The 11,526-nt window shown below is 42.4% G+C and overlaps 1 protein-coding gene across 1 annotated transcript in view; it reads right to left on the reverse strand.

Annotated features, from left to right (window-relative positions):
* Positions 1–695: 695 nt before the first annotated feature.
* The window catches only part of CEP350 (centrosomal protein 350), a 114,865-nt gene continuing 104,034 nt past the window's right edge, over positions 696–11,526 (reverse strand). The window contains exon 38 of the mRNA XM_019501786.1: positions 696–4,775. Within this exon, the coding sequence (XP_019357331.1) occupies positions 4,611–4,775 (165 nt within the window). The 3' untranslated portion in view covers positions 696–4,610. The remainder of the gene's footprint in view (positions 4,776–11,526) is intronic.

Here is an 11,526-nt window from a genome sequence, read left to right on the forward strand (position 1 = left end):
TTTTGCAATCCCCAGTGTGAGAACTTGTAATAAAATATATTAGTCTTGGCCACTCTTAGGCTTATTTTTCATGAATCTTGCAATGTTTAGTGTTTTTATTAAAGCCTCAGTTCCTGGTATCCTGACTGAGCACATCTTTTTAATTTAAAAAGAACATAGAAATAGTTATAGATGCAACAGCTGCAGAGAAAAGCTTGATGCTCTGCTTCCCAAGGCTTGTAAACTGGTGTCAATGAAAGGCGGCTCAAAACTCTTCATAAATTACTTGTGATGTTCTGAAACCTGATTCATGCCTTTTGAAAGTGACAATACTATACAAGTAAGGAAGATAAGACATGGACTGAATAAAAGAAAATTAATCTAGATTTATCACTCTCCTATACCTAGTGAATAACCTAGTACCAAGTTACTTATATTCTATGAAACAGATCAGATGTATACTGCCCAAAAGTATAAGTCAAAGGAAATACTCTTATTTCAATGATCGTTTATACTAAAGAACCAATTTCCTGATTTTTTTCTTAAAACAACTTGCCATGAAGTTTTCTAAATATTTAAAATTTTCTTCCATCAATAAAAGCTGAGAAAAACAGTAATTCAATTTAACTGAGTTGATTAATCTTTAAAATGAACATAAGTAGACATGCTAACAGAAAAATAAACCCAGTTTAATAAAGCAGCAGTGCAGGCAGTCATTAAATTTATAAATCAGTTTATTTACAGATTTTATCCTCTTAAAGTACATTTCAGTTAACAAAGATATTTACACTGGTGTACACAGGGACCACCCTGGTGTATTTTACAGTTCTTAATTACAAAAAACCCCACATCCTTATGTCTACTGTGCAAAGCTGCTCCGGGTGGGATTATTCACTGAAACTGGCCCAGAACCAAGTGAACAAATTATGTACACATACACAGTAAACTGGTTTATTGTTAATATCTGCACAATACAGTACATGGGGAGGCCAGGCCTCCCAAAAGGCGGCTTTGCAAATGTGTATCAAAAGGCTCTGCAAAGTCAAGGAAAAAACCTCTCAAATTCAGGTTAATTACAGTACTCCTCTCTCATGTCTGTATGTATTTTTGCATTTAGTTTTTTAAATTACAAGTAAGTTCTTGATATTTTTTTCTCCATTTTAGGTGATTTGTAAACATTTCAGAATTCCTATAGTTCAAACTAAGCACTTTGTATGCATCAACTCTTCCTCTGCCGGAAAGAATTTTATTCTCCCAAGATTCTTAAGGTAGCAAAGAGATACGAAAGTCAGAACTGCACTCCGTTCTTTGCAAGATAGTTATTTAAATGTTCTCTATCACTGTGCTACTGAATATCTTCTGCAGGTACACACTTTATTCAAGTATTGCAAATATCTAAGGCCACTTTTTCAGGAAAAGAAAGCGAACAAGACAGATTTTTTTCAATAAACTACTCAACTTTATAAGCAACAAAACATAATCAGAAAGGTATAGTAGTAATATTCCAAAAAAAAATCAGTAGCTTAGGAAGCATCCTATTGTGAGAGAGGGTCACCTTCCATATTCACACAAGCCTGGGCTTTTCTATATGGCATTGACTGATCTTTTCCTGGTCTGAAAAGGGAATTAAAGTTTCCATATCAACTCAATCCAGTGCTTTTGCTCTACTAGTGAGAGCTTGCTCCAATTTGCTGCTCAGAAAATACAGAGAGCACCAGTATCCCTTTAACCTCAGATTTCCCACTCTTTCACCAAGACAATTTAATAAGGATCAGATCATTATCATGACAGAATATCTTAAACTTGGAGAAGTGGGGGGAAGGGAGAGCAGTGAAGTGCAATTTGTTTATTCAGCCCAGAGATTCCCCATCTCAGCTGAAAATTTGTTATGAACTCTGACCTAAAGGGACCATCACCATTCTCAATACTCTTGAGTCCTAGTCTCCATTGTACTCCAAGTACTCATCCAATGTTAAGGTCACTTAACAAGCATATGCAGTTATTTTGTTTCACACTGCTCCTGCTGGGAATTGTTACAGATACTTTGAAATGTTCTCTCCAACCCTCTTCCACATTGCCAGGATCCAGCTGCAACAAATACAATCTCTGCTGCTGCTGCTTTCAAATTCCCACATACCAGCCCTATACCCCAGCAGGTACTCTCAGAGAGAGTACTACTTCAGCATAAGCCATGATATCTCAGGGATGGAAACAACCTTTTCTACCATTTCTACAATATTCACAATATAAATCTGCATTGTAGATGTCTGTACTGGTACTCTGTCCTCTCTACTGTTATTGCCACTTCTAAAAATAACAATTGTCCCTTTTGAAAAGAAGATAGCCCAGGAAACGGAATCTGAGACAGGGACCCAATCCACGACACCATGCTGATTTAAAGACAGCAGCTTTATCTCATTTGTTTGAAGCACTTGGCAGTTCTGAAGTTCAGCATCATGAACCCAACTATCTTACTGATTTAAATGGCAAAGTGAATTGCTTAGGAGAAGCTGAATGCTGTTGCAGCAGGATCGTCTGACTTCCATACAGCTATAAGGGAAGTTAGCACAGACAGACAGATATACGTGCTTGGTCAGAAATGTTTCACTACATTATGTGTTTCCCTTTGTTTTTTTGCTCACTATGCTCTTATAGATATGGCTCATCACTAATAACTCACAAACGAGATGCTGGCAATATATGACAGGCGAGATTCAGATACGATCAATCCCCTCCCACTCCAACATTTCTCACTGCTGTCCCTGATTTACAAAAATGACTGTGTTTGTGTCACTGTGCAAAATGCAAATATTTCAAGGACAGTTTTCCAAAAATAAAGATGGACAAGGAGGGAGCACAACGGAGCAGTGATGGAGGTATGCATAGTTGGAAGCCCAAGAAACACAGATGCAATAAAGGGTCAGAGATTACCCCATGTGCATATCAAGGGCTACAGCATCTTTGGATGCCTCCTAACATGCTTCTGAGTGCACCTCAACACTCCCACATGTCTGGAGAATATGAATCTACTCTGGGTCTGGTCCTGTGCTGGTAAACAGGACTTCCACTATTAAGGCATCAACACTCAACCCTAGATTGTCTATGTTCAACCAAGAACCACAAAATGGGTAAGTCAAGAAGGTCCTCAGAAGACAGAGAGCACTGCAACTGAACAGCTCCAAACATACCACACAGTGGCCATCTTCAGCCTATAGCTCCTGGGAATAAACCATTTCTGATGAAAAAGAGAAGGTAATAAGAGCAGGAAGGATTCTGAGATCTTGCTTTTAGCTTACTCCAAACACTTCATAATTTCTGACACTGGTCCAGCTGAGGTTCCTTTTACAACTGCTGCCTTTGCTTCCCAAGGTTTGACTCCCTTGATCCTCCCCACTGTCCCACGAGGCTGAGGTTTTTTGTGCAAAGAATATGGACCCTACAAGTTTCCAGGATAGATGTCATGTTATCCAAGTACCTTTCATAGGTTCTGCCATTTCAAAACCTAAGAAAGTGCAACCATTGCACAGGACATGTTCCTGATTTCCAACTTAATAAATTATCTTAAAATAAGTTAAAAAAAATCCCACAAGCACAAAACATGCACAGAGTCAAGCACTGGACACCACTTTCTTTGGTGCAGAACACTCATTTCCCTACATCTGTCAAGCAGCAGCTCTTCCTATTTATAAGAGTTCAATGATAACAAGGGAGGGATTGAGGACCAAAGCTGTGTGAAGAAATATTTTCCACTCCCACACATCTGATGCCTGAGAGAATCCTGAGTATCCATTTATCAAGGAGCAGCTGGTGGTTCAGGAAGTGAAGAAATGCTACATGGCAGAAGTAAAGTTGGCCTCAGACTAGTCTGTTGGAGCCAACTTTCAGCAGCCTTTACCTTGCTCTTGTTCTGCACTTAAGTAAAACAGATAGGGAAGAGGTAAGAACTGTGTAAATGGATGAAGAATGCAAGGTTACCAGTTCCCCTGGATTAGCCCAGGGATCCTGTTGGGTACTACACCTCAGCAACAAAGGTGGAAGTGGACTTTAGAATGGAATCAGGCCCTGGAGTGGAAAAACTGATGCATGCAGTTGGGCCTGCAGGGTAAGAAGGAGAAGTGGTTAAGAGCATAACACTGTAAAGGACTTTAAAATCTTCTTTATGGCTAAAACCCAACCAAACCAGTAGTTATCATAATCACTAGTGCATGTCTAAAGATCACTTGAGTTTCAACTCTTGACAACAATTCCAGGCAGAGTGGCCAGTCTCCCAACCTCTCCCAGCCCAGCAATCCCACCTTCAGAGAACAACATACAGTTCCCAGCCCAGTCTGAGACATGGGGAGCTGCTGGCAGCTAAGCTGAGTACTTCCTTGGCACAAGGATGACATGAACACTTCACATGCCAACATCAAGTGAGGGATCCTATTCATCGTGAACAAGAGATCCAGTGTAAGTTCTCCTAAGGTGAGGCATCCAAAACCAGGTTGATTCATCACATCCAAGTGGCCTTTAAAATCCACAGCTGAAAGTCCAGCAGCAGTGTAGTTACGGTGGAGGTGTAGTATGCGTCAGAAGGCAGAAAGGCCTATAGCTCAAGTGATTACACAGTGTCTGATTTATTTCCAGGGATGTCACACAAGAAGTAGTCTCTGCTGTTTTTCATTTATCTGGTTAAGAACATCAATGGTGTCTCTGATTAAGGCCTCAAAGATCCCATCTGCCAACTGCATCTTCACACACAGCTCATCCTCATCATAGTTCACCCACTGAGCTTCTTCCTCATGAAGTTCCTGTACCTTGAAGGGTAGAGAAAAAAATATTACTTTACTGCTGCTTAGCATATCTTGTGCACTTTCAGAGCTTCCAGGAAGAACCAAACATGAGATGCATGATAAAGAATTACTTGCTAATAAAGAAAGTATTTTTTTTTGTAAGTGCTGGGATGATCAACAAATAGACCACCACAACAGTCTCTGCTGTTTGCCAATATTCTTTATTCTACCCATTTCATTAAATGCAAAAGGATTTGAAAAGCAATGCAGCAACTCCTGCTTCTTCACTATTTGATGATTCATTAACCTGTGTGTGAGCCTGGATGTTCAGTCCAGTCCAGCACTTACAAGAGTGCTGAGGGCTTACATCTGATTAGAACACACGCCATTAATGGTGACCTCCATTGAAAGCGTGTCTTGTAACCAGCCCTGAATAAAGTTTAAGCTGGGTACTCCTGAAAAAGTGGTTGCAGATGTGTTCTCAGAACATTAAATGAGCAATTGCACAATATATCTCCTTTAAAAGAGTATAATTAGGTATCCTATTTATTTTCCCCCTTCATTTCATTGTTCATTTTAAAATGTTTCCTTGTATTGTTACACACTATTTTTGTTTAAAACACAATACGGATGTAACATCATGCATCACTATCAACCAATAAATGTGAATTCAATCTGAAAAAAAAAAAATTAATTTCTCATTTGTAAAAAGTCAACAGATGGCACGAGTGCTGTACAAAACACAATCCTGAATGAGAAGAGGCAAACTAAATGAGGGAAATAAAAAAAAAGTAGAAATATGAACAAATTCAGAAATAAAAGAAATTCATTTGATTATAGTACTAATTCTCCTGAAAGCAGAAGTAGAGAAGCAGGCAAACAGTGCACAGCACAGTACTATGTTCTGTATAAAAAAGAGATTTTAGCAATATTTCATGCTTCATTTGTCTCAAGGGCATAACTGCTAAAGGAATGTTGTGCTAATTAGAACTACATTAATAATTTGTCTCTCTCTTTTTTTTCATTAATGGTCTGAGTTACAAAACTCTTATTAATGGCATGGCAACATGTGTGGCTTTTAGACTCAGGAACAGCATTTGAGATGCTAATCAAACGACTGCTGGTGTGAGGATGGCATGGGGGACTGAGTCCCCCATGCTGGACTCCCTGCATGTTAGCAGCACCAGGACAGCCTGGCATTGACAACCTCACTCCCTTTCATCACAGCCTTTTCTTCCCCATACTACTAACAACCCAGGACAAAGTGTTATGGCTTAAAATCAAGGAAGCAATGCAGCAGCCTGCACATCCACATGCCAGAGCTTTTGGGAGAAGACTTCTTCCTGTGATTCTAATTCAAGCCCCAGAGTCCCAGGAAGAAGAGACTGATGTCACTGAAAAAACACCAGGTGATGCAGCAGTCTCCAACAAAAAAATGAATAAAGATCAAGAGAAGTAATCCTTTTACTCCTAGAAGCAGCTCAATAACAGAGAGGCCAGAATAACAGAGGCCAGGCTCTTATGGCATTGAGGCTGAGCCTTTTCAGAAATCCAGCTAAAAGCACATTACAATATATTGGCATCCCTGGGTAAGCATGGTGAAAACCCTGCTGAGAGATGCACTGACTAATAGATGCTTCCTTCAGAGAAGGTTACAAACTAAATGGGAAGTTTGGGGGCCTTCTGAAGCTGATTTAGGTAACCAGGGTTGTGCTTTCATCTTGGGGTTGGAAGCTCTGAGTTCTACAAGCATGGAGGAATTTGAAACGGGGGTGGCAGAAATGTCTGGATCCATGTGCTTCTTGCTTCTGGTGGCCAAATTGTTAATCCAGCAATTAGCTAAATCACAAAATGAAAAAGAAAGTAAAGTTGTCTTTAGTAAGCAAGTGTGGTTTTGGGTGCAAAAGCCCACAGTGCTTCCAGTCTTATTTGTTTTTTGGGCTCACCCCACTAGGAGGTGTTGGCATATTAGGAGCAGAGGTTTTGAAGATGCTGAATGCTGCTATTGATTTGGCAAATGAAGAGCTATTGGTGCAGTTAAGGCAGGGGCAGGCAAAATGCGGCCCACCAGGCCATTCTATCTGGCCTGCAGGGCCCCTAAAAATTTAGAAAATTAATATTTATCTGCCCCGGATGTCTGTCACGCTGCCCTCAATGGCTTGCCAAAACTCAGTAAGTGGCCCTCCACCTGAAATAATTGCCCGCCTGAGTTAGGGGGTGCTATGGATGGAATAAAGTGTACCAAGGATGTGACTGTTATTGCTGCAAGAAACAGGTATGCTGCCATAGAAGCAGGGGAAGAGTTATTTTTTCCTCCGTGGCCCCCTCTAGTGGTAGAAATGGCTGAGTAATGCCTAGTGCCTGTGAGATTGAAGGAGGATTTCTTCCCCCCCACCTGCTGTGGCGACCAAGAACCTAGCTGATACTGCGCTCCATGGCAGAAGAGAATCATCCCTTATCCTTGGCAATTAATCAATAACTTCTCACACTGGTTGGAATAACCCAAGGCTCTTTTTAAATTCTCTCTCGCCCTTCCCACCTCACTCAAACGTTTATGATTAGGGACCTATCAAAATTGTGATTTCCACAGAAACTGCAATTTCAGTTGATCTCCCTGAAAGTGCAGGGACCGTGAAAAGGTTTAAAACAACCTCAGCAGCAAGTGGGAAGTGGAATTAAGCGCTGCAAAAATAGAAAAGGGCAAGAAGCCCTGGTGTCCTGAAGCTTGGGGAAAATCTCCTGGGAGGGGTGGGAATTCTGGGACCTCTTGGCCAATCAGAGCTGCAGGGGTCCTGCTGTGCTCTGCCATGAAAGTGGTGACTGGCATGTGCTTGAACCACAAAATTGGTGGGTAGCAGCCCCGAATTTGGCAGGTGCCTAACTATGATGATGTGCAGTTGCACATGCGCAGGCAAGTATGTTCTTTTCCTTATCATACTGAAAATAATGAAAAAAACAAAACAAAACCCAAAAAAACAAATCCATAGGGGAGTCATGGAAAGAGGCTCCTCATTTCCAACTAGAAAGCCTGCAACTGCAAAACAGATCCCCTTTTATTGCAAACTGCTTCTGTTTATTTTTCAGAACTACAACAGAATAGAAGGACTTCAGGCCTTAAATTAACGGGCTAAGGTCAGATAAGTTTTAAAGAGGGTCATTCATAGGCTTACTGGCCCAAAACACTAAGCTATTACCTCTGCTTTTGTCCAGCTTCACCATCCTCTATTCTCTGAGAAGAATTATAGAAATTAAGGGCTGGAAAGAGAACTCCGAAGACCATTGAGTCCAATCCCCTTGCTCTGGCCAGGAATATTGCTGAGATCAAAATGATCCCAGCAAGGTATCCGTCCAGTCTCCATGTGGGGTCTCACTAACACCAAATAAAAAGGAAGTATTACTTCCTTAGCCCTGCCGGCGACACACTGGCTAATGCATCCCAGTATGGTATTAGCTCTGTTGACTACAGCTTCGCACTGGCGGCTCATGTTCGTCCTGTGATCAACCATAACCTTGAGGTCCCTTTCAGCCACTGTGCTGGCCAGGACTTTCCTCCTAAGCTATACCCATATTGCTGGTTTCTTCTTCCCAGATGAAGCACTCTGCATTTATCCTTATGGAACTGCATCTGGTTCTGCTCCATGCACTTTTCCAGCTTGTCCAGGTCCACTTGGATCCCCATTCTATCCCCTAGCACAGGGATGGGCAAAATGTGGCCTGTGGGCCAGATGCAGCCCGCCAGCCCATTCTATCTGGCCCGCAGGGCCCCCCCCAAAATTTAGAAAATTAATATTTATCTGCCCCAGATGTCTGTCATGCGGCCCTCAATGGCTTGCCAAAACTCAGTAAGCGGCCCTCGGCCCAAAATAATTGCCCATCACTGCCCTAGCATGACCTCTTTCTCCCAATAACTTAGTATTGTCCACAAACTTACCAGCCTACTTCCACAGAAAGAAAGCAGTAGCAGAGCTTTAAGCATCACTCACATGCATGAATTCATAGATTTCATAGACATTAGGGCTGGAAGGGACCTCGGAAAATCATTGAGTCCAGCCCCCTGCCCCAGGTGCAGGAAGTTAGCTGGGGTCATAAGATCCCAGCAAGATAAGCATCCAAACTTCTCTTTAAGGCGTTCAATGTAGGTGCATGAACCACCTCCAGTGGCAGGCTATTCTAGACCTTGTGGGCTCGGACAGTGAAGAAATTCTTTCTTATGTCCAGCCTGAAATCGTCTTGCCATTTATAACCGTTCAACCTCGTCATCCCTTGGGGTGCTCTGGTGAACAATTGTCCCCCCAGATCCTGGTGAACACCCCTGATAAAAACTTATACGTGGCCATCAGATCACCCCTGAGCCTCTGCTTTTCCAGGCTAAAAAGCCCCATGGCTCTCAGCCTGTCATCATAAGGTCTGTTTTCCTGACCTCCGATCATGTGCGTGGCTCTTCTCTGGACTCTCTCAAGCTTCTCCACATCCTTTTTGAATTGAGGAGCCCAAAACTGGATGCAGTACTCCAGCTGTGACCTCATCAAGGCTGAGTACAATGGGAGAATGAAGTCCTGGGATTTGCTTGAGAAGCATCTATGGATGCAAGCCAGCGTTCTGCTTGCTTTACTGGCAGCAGCATCACACTGAAGACTCATATTCATCTTGTGGTCAATCATGACCCCCAAGTCCCTTTCATCCATAGTGCTAACCAGCATAGCACTACCAAGCCTATAAGAATGCTGCAGGTTTTTCCTCCCAAGATGGAGAACCTTGCATTTTTTGGTGTTAAACCCCAATAATCGCCCTCCTGTCCTCAGGTGTGGATGTTTACCCCAGAGTTTCGTATCATTGGCGAACTTGACCAGTCCACTTCTGACTCCAAAGTCCACATCATTAATGAGGATGTTGATATCCCAAGATATTCAAAGCCTAAATTCAAACCTTTTTATTAGTTAAAGCTAATTAATTAATGAGGATGTTGAACAAAATAGGTCCAAGGATAGAGACTTGGGGAACACCCCACTGGTCACAGGGCACCATGACTATTGACTTCCGTCAACCACCACCCTCTGGGTCCGACCACGGAGCCAATTCCCCAGCCAGTGAATCGTGGTGGACCCAAGGCCGCAGTTGGACAGTTTTGCCAAGAGGTGATCATGGGATACCAGATCGAAGGCTTTTCTGAAGTCAAGATACATGATGTTAATCTCCTCTCCCTTATCCAGGTGATAGGTCACCTGATCATAGAAGGAGATAAGATTGGTCAAGCAAGACCTACCTGCAACAAACCCGTGCCGGCTATCCCTCAGGAAGTTGCTGTCAGCCAGTCTGTTGAGACTGGCCTCTTTAATAATCTTTTCTAAGAATTCATCAATTTAACTTTAGACTAAGAGGCCAAGTGAAAAAGCAGGGATGATTGGGTTTATGCTATTACAACAACCACTACTGCCAGTGCTTTAAATATAATGAACGTGTAACAACAATTGATAGAGTGTAACAAGGAACCCCTGCCCCTGTGACTGGTGAGGCTTGAGATGGCAGGCAGTTAAGGGGCAGCTAATGAGCAACTGAGTGACCTGTTACACCTGGTCTCTAGGGGCAACAGGTAAGCAGGAGGAGGCTGGGTTAGTGGATTTAAACCCATCCTGGGGCCAAACAAGGAGAGGGGAAGAGAGGAGCCCAGGAGAGCGTGGGTGTAGGTGGACAGTCAGGCAAACTGGGTAACAAAAGACTCCTAAGCAGGTAAGGCCTGCAGGGTGCATTTACCCAAGGAGGGAAACTTGTTTCTTTTGACATGCAGATGGCTTGTGCTTTTTGATTTGGTTTGGACTTGTGAACAAGAGGACTGGGTTGTGGCTACAGGGGCAAAGAAAACTATAAGCAGGGGTGTTGAAATGTGGCCCTTTTTTATTATAGGGGCCAGAAGACAGCCTCAAGCCAAGGGGAAGACTAGCACATCGAGACAGAACCCCAAAAGGGGTGAAAACAACTGTTGAGGCCAGAACTATAACCCAGTGGTTGAGGTTTTTAATCAGTGGACCAAGGCAAGCACAGACAGAGAAAAAGGTGCCTAGGCTTTGACAGCTGGAGCCCCTACAAGCTCTCAGAAACCTGCAAGGCAACCCTGTGAAAAGGGACCTCTGCATGGGTGCAGGTGGGCAAAAAAGGGCTCAGGTAGGGCAAATGGTCTAACTGAACAGGTCAGGCTATCCTCAGAGCTGCTACTGGTTTGAGGGCTTCCCCACAGCACTACAACTAATAACATCAAAGTTGCTGCAGGCAAGGAGTGGGAAGTGCAGGGAGAGTGGGAGAAGGTACGAGGCAAGAGCTGACCCTACCCGCATTACAGAGAGGAAGGTAAATTTTCAAAAACTGAAGGGGAGACCTTTAGAAGCACAAAACAGCAAGATGCCCAACTTCCCATGAACACACAAGAGGGCTGGCATCTAATTCTATTGTGTGCCTAAGAAAATCTCCTGTGGAGTATGAAGAAAGCTGCACAAGATGAAGAAATCAAGATCAGAGGATAGCAGAACTCAAACTGGTCACAGATTTTTTTTTTTTACTTTAACTGTGAAGAACTACTGGACTTTCAAAAAGGTTTAGTTTTTCACCAACAGTTGTGATTTTCATTGAAATTATTAGTGGAAGTTACTGAATTTTTTTGCTTAATGAAGACCGGAATTTTCCAAAGAAAAATTTGAATAATCATGTTGACAATTCATTTGTTACGTTTCAGCTAGGAAATCATTTACTTTTTTTTTTTTTTTTTTTTCAAAAAAAAAAAAAT

Source organism: Gavialis gangeticus, unplaced genomic scaffold (genome assembly GCF_001723915.1).
Source record: "Gavialis gangeticus isolate Ggan-Ray unplaced genomic scaffold, GavGan_comp1, whole genome shotgun sequence".
Taxonomy (NCBI): Eukaryota; Metazoa; Chordata; order Crocodylia; family Gavialidae; genus Gavialis; species Gavialis gangeticus.